Below are 17,757 nucleotides of genomic sequence, written 5' to 3'. Positions count from 1 at the left end.
ACGTTGATAACTGAGGAGTTCTTTCTGCCAATTCTTCACACCTGGAATGTGTCAGAATCAGGTCAGCTTCATTTTGAACTGCAGCAAAAAAAAACAAAAAAAACAACGGAACCGCTTGTGGCTCTGTAATGTTGATTGTGAGATGAGCTTCCTGCAGTGACCAAGTCCCCTTCATTAATAGGATGTTCATGATCCCTCCTTAGCCTGTCAGGCTGGTATTCATTGTCAGAATCTTTTAGACCAATGGCAGGGTTTTCCTTGGTTCCAGGACTGGATATGTGAGCCACCAGGCCAGGGATAATTTGGCCTTGGGTATCAGACGCATGTGATTGCCAGTCCAGAGAATTTATCGTCTTGCCCCACGCAGCCTGAATGTTGGGTTGCAACAGTCTGCAATGGACTGTGCATAAGGGACTGCCTCAAAGGAGGTTGCCATCAAACACAGAACTCTCATGAGAAAATAAATAGTTGGAAAGCTCCTAGACTGCAGATTACAAACATAGCAGCGGAGATTCAGGCGTTTGACTCACGAAACAGCAATTTCTAGGAGGAGACAGATATTCCAAGGTAAAAGTAAGTTCCAGCTCTGATTTCATAATTCAACTGAACCTATGAAGAGACCATTGGACATTGGTCGATGGTGCCTGAGTCGACTGTTCCCTCAGTAAAAGGGAGTCAAAGAGTTCATGAATCTGTCTCATTAAGTGCACTCTTGTCCCTGCTGTCTCACTTCTCATACATGATCCAGTCCCATGACACGTTGTACACTCACCATTAAAAGACCATGTTTCCTTCACTTGTCATGTCCCACTCTATTACTCTGATTTATAAGCTGCCCTTTTTTACAGCTTCCCTGTCCAAGCTTTCCTTAAAATCCCTGCTATGTCCACCTCCTTCACTGTATTCCGCTAAGGATGCAAACAAGTGTAACATTTCTGACTATTTTAGATAGGGTTCTAGCATGTGGGGTACATTAAAGGATTTTTTTTTTCATTCAACTTTTTTATAGTATGCAGAGAAAAACTGATCAAGTACAAAACCATAATTATGACTGAAATAGTTTAAAGAAACCAGCAAACATACATATAGCAAGTCAAAAGAAAAATACCAATAAAAGTGTAATCTGAAAAAGACACTATCAGCTTGACCATGCAGGGCAAAGTAGCAGCATCTTAGTACTGTAAAGTTAGACTCCCTTTACTAGCACTTCCTTGCAGCTGGCCCTGAATCCAAAGGCGGTGGACGCTAAAGGGAGTGGTGATGTCACCGTCCCAGTCATGTGACAGTGCTCGAGGTTAGCGACTGTCTGCTAGGTCCAAGCACTGTCGCATGCCCTGGAAGCACCAGGTGCTGTTGCCAGCTACAACGGAGGCAAAAGGGGTGAGGGACTGCTGGTAAGGTAAGTATAAATGGGGCAAGGGGAGCCTTTACAAACCCACTGTCACTTTGCTCTGAATGGCCAAGATGAGCACTTGATTGGTAATTGTTTCATTAGCTCAAATATAATCCAGAATTTGTATCAATAATCTGTATAATGCTACTCAAAAAAAGTATTCTGCTGTGGTCCTTGGCCAACATTTCTTGAACATCTAATGTATACTCAGTTTACATTTTGACTATTATATAATGTTTTTGTTTTTTTTAAATGTATTTATGATATAAAATGTAACTTAGCTGGACAAACAGCAAACACTTTGGGCAAATGAGGTCGATCATACCTAGGCGAGAAAATATACCAGCTCCCTGCGCTAGTTAAAAATGACAACATTAAACAAAAACTGAATTCCTTTTATTAGCAGCTAAGTTTAGCATTGCAACATTGCCACCATCAGGCATAAGCGGAAAGAATGTATTGACTTTCATTTGCAATTATAGTAGTGTGGTTTAAAAATACAATACCCTTGGTAATGCCGACTATAACAAAATAGCACAGGCACATTCCTAATAATGTCTAAGGAATTATGGAATAAACTATCTTAATTGATATGATGCAGGAGAGCAAATCTGTATAGCAATCAAAAGCAGTTTAGCTAGGGCAAAGAAACTAAGATTATTGATCACATTTTATATACAAATTTGTGGGTCCTCTTTCTGGTGGCAATTGAATATCACACGCAGCAATCAGAACCCTTGCTGAATGATGTCTGTAAGAAAGTATATTACAGGATACCAGTTGCCTTAAAACAGGGGCGCCCACAATTTTTAGTCTGGAGATCTACTTTTCAAATGACGAGCTCAATGAGATCTACCAACGAAAAAACACCTGCATTCAGGGGTGGAGGGACATGGCGGTGCATTGAAGTCAATGGCACTGCAGTCACGCCCCCCACCCGCAGTGCCATCGCCTGCACCCGGAACGCAGGCACATTAGTGCCTGCGTTCCGGTCCAGTGCAATCTGCAAAAATAGTGCTTGCTAATGTGCCTGTGTTCCGGGTGCAAACGATCGCACTGTGGGTGGGGGGCGTGGTTGTGGTGCCATTGACCTCAATACAACCCTGTGCTCCATCCCGCCACTGAACGCAGGGAGACGACCGGCTTGCGTTCCAGTGCGTTCTAGAGGCCGAACACTCGAACGCATACTTTGTGGTGTGAACCAGCCCTCTCTCTTTGCTCTCTCCCCTGTTTCTCTCTGCGGTCTCTTCTCTCCCTTTCTCGGCTGTCTTTCTTGTCTCCCTTTCTGGGCTGTTTTTCTTCTCTCCCTTTCTGGGATGTCTTTCTTCTCTCCCTTTCTCGGCTGTCTTTCTTCTCTCCCTTTCTGGGCTGTTTTTCTTCTCTCCCTTTCTGGGATGTCTTTCTTCTCTCCCTTTCTCGGCTGTCTTTCTTCTCTCCCTTTTTCGGCTGTCTTTCTTCTCTCCCTTTTTCGGCTGTCTTTCTTCTCTCCCTTTCTCGGCTGTCTCTCTCCTGTTTGTCTTTTCTTACCTCCACTGCAGCAGCTTCCCGGGTTTCCTCTCGTGTGCAGGCGTCCTGTCCTCCCGCGGTGCTCGTGTGGCCGACGTTTCACATGGCGAGAGGTGTCCCGCCCCCTTCCCGTCTGTGGCATCTGACACATTCAGCCACCGCGGGAGGACAGAACACAGCTGATCGCGATCTACCAGTGTTCACTTTGCATTCGACTGGTAGCTCGCAATCGACCACTGGGCACCCTTGCCTTAAAATTACGGCCTTTCATAAAAGCTCTGTCTGTAGACTTTCCGTAAAACACAGTTACTAGGCTTTACTATTTAAATAGGAAGAACATATATATTTAAGTAATACACAAGTATGGGTCTCAAACAAATAAATAAAACTTCTAGCAAGGTTGGCAAGATCATTAACGTTCCACAAGATTATTTACAGGTCGGTCCACAGAACTGATATTTCAGATTTTATAGACATTTAAAAGTTAAACCACCTGGTAGCTTATATAAACTGTGACTCCACTGGATTGTCTCTTGCCCATTCAAATTGTGGCAGACATTAGGAAGAGGTCTCATCCTCCCTGACAAATTTTTACTTTATTTTACAAAAAAGATAATATAACAGGGAGAGTGGGAACAACCAAAACTGAAAGGTGGGCAGAACCAGAAACTATGGAAGGTAGAGTTCAGTGATTAAGTTTCCAAACCAGAAGGGGCCAAGACTACATTTATAACTAAAAATATACAATATGGTCAAAAGTGTGTGAACACCTCTTCAAATTATTGAGTTCATGTGCACAAAGCCAAAGTTCATAACTACATGGTTTGACGAGATTGGCATAGAAGAATTCAAGAGGTCTGCACAAAGCCCTGATGCGAGCCAGGTTCATTTCTCTAACATTAGTGCATGAGCTCACATATGCTCTTTTGGCTCAATATGACCAAATTATCACAGACACGCTCTAAAACCGCATGGCACGCGTTCCCAGAAAAGTAAAGGCTGTTATAGTTGCCAGGAGGGGGGACCCCATATTAATGCCCATGAATTTGGTATGGCATGTCAATCAATCTCATATTGTTGGACATCCCACTGAACTGGTCAGGTGTCAAAAAAACGTTCGGCCAAAAACTGTATTGCTTCTGAGTATGCTAACTCTTTATATACTGTGTGTGTGTGTAATAAATATATATATATATATAAATACACATACATATACACACACACTTGTCTCCTCAAGACAGATTCCCCGATTATGTACCACATTCTTTATTCGGGAGATTTAATCTAGGGAGTATAACATCATGATTTGGTTGGCTTGTTCCAAGCACTAAATATAGTCAGCTCTGCTGTAACTGTCATAATTAATATATGACTAACACATACAATACTTAGGCTTTCCAAACCAGAGAAGACACAATTCTGTGCCAATAAATATACAATTTGAGAGTCAATTAAATACATCAAAACATATGGGGTGTGCGATTTATCAATACTAGAGCAGACAGGATCTGGAGCAGTTGTTCATAGTAACCAACCGGTTTCTCTTCAGTTTGTTGAGTTAAGCTTTGAAAATGAAAGAGAGAAGCTGACTGGTGCCAATTATTGGTGGATATAAAACAACAATGCATGACAAAAGATAGATTACAGAATAATGAGAAATAAAGGTTTGTGATAGTTAAATCTGAATTCCAGCTTCACTGTTTTTATTTAAAGGGCATACTTTGTACCATGGCTTGCTTGTAAATGTCTGCTGTGGTTCTGTTTATTGCCTTGTATTTTAATAACAGCTACTCCTCCTCTGCGCTATTAGATATCCTATGCACCTAAGATGCAATCATCAGGCCTGGCGTTCAAATGTACACCTCTTGTAGTCAGCACTACAGGTATACAACCGTCAGGAGGACATCGCAATTAGTGAGTATTACCAGAGGGCTTTCAAAGCTGCAATGGCTCAAGGGAAATGTAGTCCCCGAGTCGCGGCACATGTCACTGCACAGGGATGTATACACACTGCTTCACCCCTCCCACCAGCTGTGGCTTTTAGAGATAGGCTGGCATTCTAAAGGTCATGTGACCACAAGTTTAAACTTGTTTTAGGGTACTGTGATTCAAATGTTACCAATAATAGGACTTGATCCTGGCACAGTGGGTTGGGAGGAAAGTTAACAATGCAGAAAGATTAATCCTGGATTTCCACTAATTATTTAATGTGATCAAATAACAACTGATAAATATGCACCCTCTGTTCTTCCAGCCTTACAGGGATAGCCTTATGGCATATCCTTTCTAATTGTGCTCACGATTCAGGTGTGTGGACATTTTTCAAAAAACTACTTGCCCAAGGACTAAAGCAAGGGCCCAATGTAGTTGTCCCTCATGACAATCTACTTGTCCCGATACAAAAATATAGTTTCAACCAAAACCGTATTTAACTGCTAAAAAGCGTTTCTCATTGGTCAGCGTGTCCAGACCAAAGAGTGCGAGTGAAATCCAAAATGCATAACACATTTAACTGCATAGGATATATACTGGAGACGGGAAAGGACTGTTTTCCAAAAGATAGGTATAGCGAAGGGGGAGATTTAGGTGGGTAATTCAATTGTCCCAAATTAGCTGTGAAAGTAAACTTACCCTTTAATGCACATTGTGTGTGTAGGAGAGTTCTGCTGCCTGGCTATCACAATATGGCACACAGTGGAATGAGGGCAGCCCTCAACGCGCACACGCAATGTCCTACGCATATGTTTATTTGCATGCAGATGGAGGGGGTGGCAGGGTTGTTTTTTTATCATTTATTTATTTTTTAAGTTTTACTTTTTTGCCACTTTTTTAATTTTTATATATTTTATTTTTAACTTTTAAAACTTTTTTATTTATTTAATTTTTTCCTTTTTTTTTTCACTTTAACTTACAAGCCCCTATGTGATAGTTTGGGGGTGATAGGTTCTCTTTATGGAACCTGTCCTCCAACACAGAACAGATCTTCTGTGCAGTATCTGACAGCTAAGACAGGTGGCGCTGCACAGCGATCCAGTCTCACTGATCACAGAGAGCAGAGCGGAAAACGGATGTAATTCGCTCTGCTTCCTGGTCCCCATCCTGAGCTTATTTGCCATGGTCCCGGGTCCTCCAGGAGAGCAGGGGACCCCAAAAACCAAGGCAGGGAGGGAGGGGGACAGTCAGGCTGATACAAGTGATCCGATCAGATCACTTATATAAAAAGTGCATCGGCTCCCCGCTGTACATTTATTCCTGCTTGCCCGAAGCAGGGCTAAATGTAGAAAAAACTGCCCACCCGAAGTGCATGTCCCAGGCGTCAGGCGATAGGAATTATGCACCCTTGTGATTATAGTGATGGTGGCTAGCAATATGAGAAGCTGCGCAGTGGTACCTTATGCCTCCACTAATGATGACAAAATGGGCCCAGGCAATAAAGCAACTAGAAAATGATTGCTGTCAGTGCTATATTACTTACAGCTGATTTGTTTTGCAATGTTAATGTCTAGGTCCACTTTAAAACAAAAAATTATATAAAATAAGGGAATCCACATACTGACAACTATCATTAGAACCCCAACAGTAATCAAATGTATCTAATTATAGCTAATTATACACAAAGACTTGCCCCTAAGTGCATTCTGTGTATTTGGGAATGTTTGTACTTGAAAAAAATCTGCTAATGTCACTGCTACACTTATGCCATGACAACACTGAACAAACTTCTCAAATACCCAAAGGCAACCTAGTGTCCAAATATGGGGCAAACAAAGTAAAAAACAAATACCTTGTACTAGAGGCACATCCAGTGCCTACACACAGATTGTGTTCACCTCTACAGAGCTACAGGATACCAGAACAGTGGCACAGTAATCTGCAAACCTTAATCATTGCACATTGAAATATTCATATTTAACTATGGATGATGTGGAGAAGCTTAGGCACTGTTGTTGGATTCATTCTGTGTACCTGAGGGTTGTTTGTACTTCTGCTAATTTCACTGCTATGCTGATGTCATGACAATAGTACCAACCTGAGCAAATTTCTCAAATACCTAAACATAAAGCAAACCAGTGAAAAAGAAAAAAACTAATATTGTACTGTAGGTACCTCCAGTGCCAACACACACAGACTTATTTTCTGCAGAGCAGCAGAAATTCAGAATAGTGGCACACTACTCTTCAAACCTTGACCAGCTTCCATGGTCACTGGCTCTGGTCATTTCCTTCCACGCTTCAGATCTGACCTATGACTGTGATGAGCAGTCTTACCAACAGTAAGGATAAGGAGCCAAGAAGGGGCAGGTCAGAGAACATGGAGGGTGGTTTCTGCTTGTGTATTAGTCTACTTTACTATTTATTTTTTAAAGAACAGGTCTAGTGTATATATGCATATACATGGAAGAGCCTGCAACAAAAAGATCTTTTTTTTTTGTGCCAGTTTTATTTAACCCTTGTGTTGGGGCTACCCCCACACTGCAAGGGTTAAGTGCTCATTTTTGTCTAGGTTAAAAAATAACAAAGTTATACTCATCCGGTCATCCAAGCCGGCTTGTTCCTAGACCAGTCCCTTGTGCCTCGCTCCCCATCCACTGCAGCGCTCTATAGTCGGAGTCATTACGTTCTATACGCAGTGTATAGGATGCTGAGAGACATATCACTGCAGCGGAGGAAGAGACAGGCAGGAGGAAATGCTGTCACAGGAAAAAATTTTTCAACCCTAAAGGCAGTTGTGCTTCAGACCCTTCTTTTCTGTTTTTTGGAAATGCTGTCACAGCCAGCCAGCTCTGAGGATCAGGTGAATATAACTTTTTTATTTTAAAATGTAGAAAAAAACAAGCACTTAATCCTTGCAGTGTGAGGTTAGCCTCACTGCAAGGGTTAAGAACATTTTTACTTGGAGTTGTTCATTAAAGTGAACCTCACCTGACCTTAAACTTGTAATACAATGTATTTTTTTGCTTTATAGTATCAAGTATTATCTATTTCTGACATACCAATGTTACCTTCTATTACTGCTGTTTATAAAGGATCAATGTGTTTTGTACTATAAATGACAATCATTTTCTCCAAGAATGATATCTATGATAGATACATCAGCAGTGGTACATATGAGTCAGAACATACCATATAAATTTGGTAGGCTGGTGTATACGTGTTTACTTTACATGCTGTGTTGGATAGCTTTCAAGTACATCTAGCAATATGAATAACAAATGAGGGCTAACAAGCTCTTGGATGTCTTCAGTAACAGTTAAAGATTTTAAAGCATGATTTAAAATTTCTGTCTGATAAACTCAATGGAACAACGACTGAGATAAGAATCACTCAAGGTGGAGTTTGAACGCAAGGTCCAGCAACCATAACAAGAACGGGCAGCTGTTAAGATTTCCCTCTGTTGCGTCTGAAAAATTGTAACACAAGGTTTGCAGTTATGACTGACTTTAAAGAAAAACTCCAGAAGGTAGTGTTTGCATTTAAACTTTCCAGATAACATAAGTGAAAAAACACACATAAAAAACACACACATGGAATATACAGCAGGACTTTCAATGTGAAGCAGGATGAGCACAGACAGCAAATGTGTGCTGTGTTGGTTGAGAAGATTGATTAGATTGCATATCAGCAGCCTTCCTAGCTGCAAAAACAAACACAATTCTTAAAATCTTGTATTTAATGATCTACACAGCACTTGCAAAAAATATATAGAAAAGGTTTTCCTTACTATGCATATTAAAGTATTTACATATTCTGAACACAGAGTAAAAGCACTTTAAAACAAGCCCCAATTCTCCACTGTAGCTGCAGACATTGTGGAGAAATGAATCTCTAAAGTTCACAACACAGGCAGTGAATTCATAACTCCCCTCACCTTATTCTGGGCAGTGTGATAGTCTTCTAAATTAAAGAAACAATAACAGGGTTATTCACTAAAAGGGTGAAGAGTTTGGAGAAGGCAGGAGAAGTGAACAATCTAGCCTAAAATAGCCGATTTTTAAATATTCTCCATTCTTGCGTGAAAGCTGCTTGAAACTGACTTTAGAGTCTATTGTGATCTCTGCAGATTAATTATTTCAGAGTACAAATAGCTAGAGAGGTCAGTAAAGGTTTTTTCTACTGCTTGTTAAGAATATATTGAAACTTTTACATGATCTATGCACAGGTAGGCCTTGATGAATACTTTTGCTGTGCCCAGTTAGGTGCTGAAAGCTGCTAGAATCTGAATGAAACTGACTTCGCAGTCTCTGTTGTGATCTTTGCGGATGAATTACTTCAGAGTACTGGTACTTCCAGGTATGACAGTGCATGTGACTCACTCCATCTGACAGTGCTGTGCCATCAAGCACTTTCACAATGGGAGTACATAGCCCTGTGTGCACTACAACTACAGTGTATTGTCCCTTACACCATTTGTTTTAATTTTTTACAGCAGCTGAAGGGAGCAGCAGGGTAGCACGAGGATGGTAAATATATGCTGCTTGGAAGAACTGCATTAAAGTGAAACTGTTCCATTGCATGGGCAGGGCACTATTCAATTCAAGCTAGCCATAGACATTAGACTTATAGTCCTGCATGTTCAGAGCAAGCTCTGAACATGTGTACAGATTTGGGAATTGACATGCATATGTGTATGCACTCACAAGACAAAAGTTGCTCCCTGACAATTTTCATATGATTGCCTATTTATTTCTGGATACCTTTACTAAAGGTGCCCATACACCTTACGATTATCGGACGAAACTTTTCGTCCGATGATCGAATAGTCGTACGGCAGCCCCATCCTGCCCCGTTGATCCCAAGATTAATTTAGCCGTAATTAACGAAAAGCACCTGCACGAAATGCGGTAATTGATTTGCCGTATTTTCGTTAGCGCAAGTGCAGTGTAGATCGTACGACTTTTGACGGACGGAAGCGCCACCAACCTTACGACAATTGTACGATCTAGCAAAGTTTTAAAACATGCTTGACCGTCAAAAGTGGTACAGTAATGTTGGTCGGACACTGCAATACACACATACAATTATCGGACGCAAAGTCGATCATATACACTGCTCGATTCTCATACGAGAATCGGGCGAAATCCCGCGATCGTATGAGAATCGAGCAGTGTGAACTAAGACGTGCGACCGTTTCTACTGTACGGTCGCACGTCTTTTGTCGAGACAACATGTTCGAAAACCCACCGCGAATCGTACGATTCTAGGCGGGTTTCTAGCTTGCTCGCCCGATAGCTGCGGAACGGGCCGGTGTGTGCCCTCAGCGGGGCGGGCTTTCGATGATCGTAAGTACGATCTGCCCGTCCAAGGTGGGCAGATCGTATGGGCTTTCAAGAAGCATACGACCATCGCAAGACAAAAGTCTTGCGATGGTCGTAAGGTGTATGGGCACCTTTAGTCTGGCTGCAAACTTTAGAGGGCCTTCAAACAAGCTGGCAAAATCCAACAGCACTCTGCTTTGTCTCCTAATTATAAGATTACTAAGCATGAACACCTGTTTTGTCCAAGTGTGCAGGTTTATGATATGAAAAAATGAGGGGGAGCCAGTTTGAGGGAGTGAGGGAGAAACATTTGGTGTCAGCAGTGAAACAATACACATGGCTTCAAAAGAACAATCACTGATTCCTCTATCATCTGTCTGTCAGGGTCTGCTTGTATAGGTGGAAATCCATAACAAGGAAACCTAGCAAGACATGCTTTATGTTGAGACAGATCACAGCTACCTCATACAGCTACAAAGACACCAGGATGACAGGGCAAGTACAGTGCAAAAAGTCAAAGAAGCATAGCATTCTTTGCTGAAAATCCCCATGTGGTAGAAAAAAGCAGTATAATTTCATTAGTCTCCAAACTGTGAATGCATTTCTCCATTACATGTAAAGGGCAAACACATTTATTATAAAATTATTTAAACACGATAGCAGGAATACTTCATTTACCAATAATAGCATTCCTCTGGCAATCACAGGCGCCAACTTTATGCTGCTGCGGAACTGGTTTAATATCTTGGGAGCAGTTTAGAAAGCTAATACTTCTCTTGTTGGTTAGATGTTTGTCTGCTAGTGCTGAATCCAAATGCACTACAACACACTGCATTAAAAGCATGTGAGCAACACAGACAAATTTGTAAGCACTTTGCTGGTTTTGAAACCTTTTTGGGGAAACTTGTGATATGTAAGGTAATAAAGCATTTATATGTCTTGAACCACAGATGATTTAATGCTGAATTTATCTATTGGTTTTACCCTATATGCACTCTTAACAGGAAAATTGTTGTCAGATGAAAGCTTTCTCACAAAGTCAGAGACCACAAACAGCTCTTTACTCAAATAATTAGGCATGCATTCTCAACATGATTTTATTTCTAATAAGACATATTATAAATATGCCATCCACCTAATGTAATCTAGAATATATGAATTACATTCAATTCTCAATGGTTCATTAAGGCAGTGCTAATTTATTTAGTGGGAGTGGTCCGCTTTTAAGTAAAAAGCAATAAAGATTTTTATACAAAACTGAAAGAGCATTTGAGAATTGAACATGGATATGGACATATTGTTGTTTGAAGATAATTTGTAACTTTGCCCATGTAGAGATATGTGACTCTTGATAGGGCACCCCTGGAGCACTGAGTATAAATCCTATGTAAACTTTGTGGCAATCAGTGGTGGAGCTTACATAAAGTTAATGACTTTGTTTCCTTCCTCACCTGACAGTGTTTAGGCCTGTTGATTGGCTTCTCAGGCATGACCACTGCATTTTGGGAGGAACGGGAGAAGGTCACATGCTCCCCATAACCATAAATATCATATATTCCTCAGGACTTCTACAGAAAGCGCTGTGGTGAAGGGTGACCTATCAAGGAACCTTGTCACTTTGCCCAGTCATGTTCTCTTTTTTTTTTTATATACAGGGGAGGGGTGTTATATATGCGGTATGGGGTATAATATTTAGGAAAGTGTTACATAAAGGTATGAAGGGCAAAAAATAGGGCAGTGATATATACAGAGGTACAGGGGGCATGGGTGTTATATAATGTTATGGGAGGAGTAAAAATGGGGGAGAGGTATAATATAGAGGTTTGGGGGGAATATTATGGAAATGGGCATTATATAAAAAGAGGGAAGGGTATCATATACAGTTGATTTATTAATTATGGTCAAGATTAAATAAACCTTTTTTTTTTGTTGCTAGATAAAAATAAAATATTGCATATATATTTTAGCCTGCAAATTTAGTTCACAGCATTCTTTCTTAAGCTGGCCATACACCTATAGATTTGTTTCTATCAGCCTATGGTCAGATGGAAAAAGTGTAACAGATTCCTCCATCCACACAGTTTAGCGTAGAGGAATCTGTTGCACCTTTTTCAATCTGACCTTCGGCTGATAGAAAAAAAAATCTATACATGTATGGCCAGCTTTATGCTTTTTGGGCTCACCTTAGTCCTATTGATAACACAAGTCTGTTTGCTGTGCTGAATAACTTAAGCACACTAAAGTATATGAATCAATTTATGCACAGTAGTCAGGGACCCTGTATCACCCCTTACCGGACGACTCCATTTGATCTCTGCCATAGTGCACTGGGAAACATTTGTCATATATTTAATGTTTATTTGTAGAACACAATTTTATAGACATTATTATTTTATCTTATATTTTAACAACTTATAAACTTTAAAGAAGAAATACAGTTTGCCTTTAAAGGGGATGTTTGTGTGTTTCAAAGAAATGCATGCATACTATCCATGTTCAGAATAAGACAAATTAACAGTAGCTAACAAAATGGTGTGAAACTGCACAGACAGAAGATCTTCCTCTACCACGGTCATGTGAAAATGTGCACAGTTTAACATAAGAAATGCCAATTTTATGTATTGACTGAAATAACTGGCTTTAAGCCTACCTCTCAGAACCTGCAGCAACACAGGTCCATGAGTCTTAAAGGAGAACTATGAGGAGTGCTTTTCACTCACCTTCTAGTTCTAGCCGACCTGTGACAATGAGACTGTCACAGATCGGCTCAGTAGATCGAGAAGTGAGCGAACACATAACGGCATTCGCTCACCTCTCGATCCTGTCACAGCTCTCTGCCGTGACAGGGGAGGGGCTGGATTCCCCCTTCCGCGCTCCGATCCGCCAGCTCTCACTGGCGGCTCGGACGGGGAGGTGGCGGGTACAGCTGGCTCTGCCTCTAGACAGGCAGAGCCAGCTGTCACTCACGCAGCTGGGCGGATCTAGACATAATTATCGGGATCCGTTTAGCTGCGGCGTCTCAGTATACTGCGAGCAGTAGCTCGCGGCATACTGTGGTGTTTCAGTATACCGCGAGCTGTAGCTCGTGGTATACTGAGCTTAGGGTGACGGGAGGACGCTAGTTTGTGTCCTCCAGTTACCCTAAGGAGAACTATGGGGAAAAGCCTTAACCCCATAGTTCTCCTATAACCATACTTCCTGAATTAATTGTGTACACTCACGAAATATGACTACACTCCACCCATGTTGTCAAATATTATGCTATGCGCACACCAACAGAACGAGGCCTAGAAACATCGTGGAAGTGAATAGTAGATTCATTATACAGTAATTAAAAGCACCCGCAATATGTTCCTCACTCTCAGTATGCACTGACTTCTGTGAGCTGAATTAGTTGGACATATGATTTCTACAGGTTTTCTTATGTAAGAAGAGCCTGATGTTAGGTATACATAAGGGCAAAAGAAACCGCATGCAGCATTTTTGGGAACTAAGTGCTGTCACCCCTGCCTAGTTTTCTTTTGCTATACTACTCAATCCCACACTTTCATCTATACCACATAAAGGTTAATAATTATGTAGTCCCAAGATAATTAGAAAAGCTAATTACTCTCCTTGAGATAGGAAATGTGCATAATACACAAGATACCTCTGAATTTCTGGCATGATCAACGGGTATTTTTTTTTTTTATTACCCAAAATTATAAAACGGATATAACAAAATAGTTCCAATGGTATATTCAGCAGAGCAAAAGGTAGCAAATAAGACATGTTTATTGTTAGGGTTTACATACACTTTAAGCCTAGGGTTTTACAACAACTTCTGCTATGGAATAATGGATGTTCACTGCAGTTGCGTCACAAGGGGGGTGCACCTGGGTGACACCATTGCAGGGGTGACACCAAAATGACTGATGGTCATTTTGGTGTCACCCCCCTCTAAAAAGTCAGGGCACTCAGTCATGGACCGAGAGCCCGACAGTGTCAGGAGAGAGGAGGGGACCCGGTGGCATACCTCATCCCGCCGGATGAACGTCTCTCTCAATCAGATGGCAGCGCATGCACAATGACGTAATTGCGCGCGCACACACACACGAGGTGATGTCACGGCGGGGTGTCCCTTGGTCTGGAGACTGGGTGACACCTGGCCTCGGGACGCCCCTGGTTCACTGCATTAGTAATATATATGTTAGACTATGCCGGAAAATTTCTGAATATGATCATTCAAGCACCCTTTTCTGTACAGTATTTATAAGCTCATCAAGTAATAAATGGCAGCTGATGAAATATAACATTGACACTACAAGTAGTATGACATACTTTTTTTCTTTACACTTGTAGTTCCTTCAGCTGCTATTTATTGGCAGTTGATAGCTATAATGCACACATCATTCAGCGAGCAGTGTCTTTTCTTTAAAAAAAATAATCCTGCTTAATATACTTTAAAACACTACTTTGATAAGCAACTAGGTCACCACAAAATTTTAAGGCAGAGAGAGACAACACGAAGTAGACGACTGCAGACAGTCAGCACTTCTATGTGCTGCAACAGCAGTGTAAGTCCTGGCATGTGGGGAATTGCACGCCCAGGCCAGTCTCACCTAAACCGAACTGATGTACGAGTGCAAGAGTTGAACGTTGTGAAGGGGCAGAGGAAGTCCCTATCTAAACAGACCAAAGTGTTTTAGCTAGGCAAGCTACAGTCTTGCTCTGATCAGGGCAGAGGTCCAGCCTGGTTACTGATGGAACCAGTTCAGCAGGGAGGCTAAGACTGGGGTAGTTCTGTCTTAAAGCTGAACCCTGGGTACAAAAGCTTTAATTAAAATATACTCCTTGATAGCCACAAAGGACACCAAGATTCAAGCACCAATACACATGGCTCTTGAACAACAAATAGCCAGGAGGCTGAGAGATATTTGTGCTCACTGTTATGCTAAAGAGCCCCTGCAAAGGCAGACCACTATGATTTATATAAAAAAAAATGGGCAGAAAGCCCTAAACCATACTCTGCTAAGTAGACAGTCAATGGAAAACTCTCCATTTGAAGGTATAGCTTACAATACATAATACAAGTAAAAAGTGAGTTTACCTTAGCTTCAGTTTCTCCTCTATGCAGGGTGTACAGGTGGTGCACAGCACTCTGTGAAGATGACCACGGGTGAGTAAGGATTTGGAATACATGGAAATCATGCCCTTGTGTGTCTGACGTGACCAGCAGCATCCCTAGAAAATCAGAACAAATACAACATGTTCATATCTTTATTCACGCCTAACATACATTTGTCATTGTGAGATGCCTGTTCATGTTGTCTTAATACTTAAAGTCCATTTCCACCTATATAAGTGATTAGCATTTATTGTGGTAATGAAGAGGTGTGGTAATGTACTGTATATGTGTGTACATTTTCATGACTCAAATTGCAGGCGTTCTTCATTTTTTAATGAAGGTTTTATTAGGCCTGAAGCCTAAAAGTTCAACATTTTCTCCACAGGAAAGTCAGACACCAGGGTCAGATGGTAATTGGGCTGTAAACAGCTCTTCCCCTCCTTTTTATTTATTCTAAAACGATCAGTAAACACTAGTTTTGCCTTTGCACACAATACACTGTCCGGGGGAAGAGGGGAGAATGCCACTATGAATACTAATACATGTAGAGCTCAAATAGAGCTTGCATTCCCATGAGAATGAGGAGGACAGCTAACAAAAAATGTAAGTTTCTGTTTTCATATACAGCAACTACATATGTGTACTTCATGTACACTCAGTGTTCATTGCTGACCTGTTTTAAAAAAATGCCACTGCATAGATGGAAATGGGATTTAAGCTCAGATCAGAATTGAAACTGATGTAGTTTACATTACATTTACATGAGGGCATTTTATAATAAAATATGTATACATTGCCTGAAGTTGAACCTGCATGTTAAAATCTGATTATACAATCTCCTTTATATGTACCAAGAACAATTGTGTTCAAAGGTCTGCATGATTGGATATATAATTTATTGTTTAGATCGACCCTCATTATATAAACATGGTAAATCTAAAGTAGATTTACCGAGCTTATTATATGTTTACATTAGCTACACAGTGCAATGCAGTGTTCTACCGTGTCTACTGGATGGAAGCGGGTAGGTGCAGTGCCTTGCATTGTTACAACACAAGGCACTGTTTATTTTTTAGAACTTCATTGGCAGTGTACAAAGTTGTAAAGGAACAAAAAAACAGACAGAAACTTAAACTGCAGGTTTAAAATATAAACGGAGTTGAAAACAACTATAACAGTAAATGGCAAAAACAATGGAGAAAGTCCAGGACATTGTCAGTGCCAAGCCAGAGGTCAGAAGCCACAATAGGTAGTCAGCTGAACTAGATCAGGGAACACTGAGAATTAACGGAAACAAAGCCAGAGTCAAAAACCAGGAACAACAGCAGTGCACTTGGTTGATCAGAACAAACGCAAGGGCGGAGACTGAATGGACAAGCTGATGGTTAAATAATGAGCTTGTGCTTGCATCATCACTCTGGGACAGGTATTTGCCTGGAGTTTTGTCAGGAGCTGCAGAATTATGATGATGATGGTTTGAGCATAACAGGGCGCCAAAGAAGAACGGTGCCAGAAACACTACATATGCTTCAAACAACTGGACAAAGAAGGGTAAGAAACCCTGACAAAAGTGTACACTCCATTAAGGGTCTCTGCAGTGCAGTGACCCCTGGTTTTCTGCATCGCAGTGTACCTCACATCACACCAACATTGTGGTTGGAACAGCACACAAAATACAATTGTTTTCTATGTGCCCTAGCGGTGATATGCATTTTTCAAATCGCAGGTCACTGCACTGTCTTACACTGGAAGGACTGCTATTTTGTAGATAGGGTAGGTAGTTCTCGGTGCTCATAGCTAACGTAGTATGCTATGCTATCTTTAAGTGCACAGCTTAAAAATATGGCCCTGCTGCACCTGGACTAATGGTTTTCATGCACTTTTTTGTAAAAAATTTGGTTTTGATAACACTTGAACAAATATTGTGTGACAAAAAACTTCGACCGCCACTATTTTAATCTCCAGGGCAGCCAAATGAATAACCAAACCGAAGTGATGTAAGCTGAACCATCTTTGGCTATTCACTGCAGCTCTGTATAACTATTTTTAGCAGTAAATCGGCTGCATTTGGCTCACTTCACCTCCCTTCGGTTTGGCCAGACAGCCGCAGCACGTTTGGCCGAACTGAAGAGAAGATTCCGTTCGACTCAGCTGATGCAACATCTGGTTCGGCCGCAGTGAACGTTTGGCACTTAATTTCCTGCTGTTCACCACTATTCTCAAAGGGGCCAAACAGCAGAGATCGAATAGCCCAATGCTCCGCACAGCATTCTGCTCGGTCATTCTTTTTGCTACCTCAACAGTAGCAAACAGGATGAAACATTTCACTGTTAAAAATTGGAATTTTAAGGGGGGGACCCATGCCCCAAAAAGGAAAAAAAATGAAAATACATGAGTTCCCCCCTAAAATCCCATACCAGACCTTAATCTGAGCAGTGGCCTGGCAGAGTGGGAAAGGGTGAGGGACAGGCAAGCACCCCCCCCCCCCATACCAGG

At 41.3% G+C, this 17,757-nt stretch overlaps 1 protein-coding gene across 1 annotated transcript in view; it reads right to left on the bottom strand.

Annotated features, from left to right (window-relative positions):
- Positions 1-17,757, bottom strand: part of BCAS3 (BCAS3, microtubule associated cell migration factor) — a 685,966-nt gene that overhangs the window by 607,497 nt on the left and 60,712 nt on the right. The window contains exon 6 of the mRNA XM_018556659.1: positions 15,244-15,377. Coding sequence (XP_018412161.1) covers positions 15,244-15,377 — 134 coding nt within the window. The remainder of the gene's footprint in view (positions 1-15,243; positions 15,378-17,757) is intronic.

This window comes from Nanorana parkeri, unplaced genomic scaffold (assembly GCF_000935625.1).
Source record: "Nanorana parkeri isolate BGI_ZX_2015 unplaced genomic scaffold, ASM93562v1 scaffold245, whole genome shotgun sequence".
NCBI classification, from domain to species: Eukaryota; Metazoa; Chordata; class Amphibia; order Anura; family Dicroglossidae; genus Nanorana; species Nanorana parkeri.
This window is presented reverse-complemented; position numbering and strand designations above follow the sequence as displayed.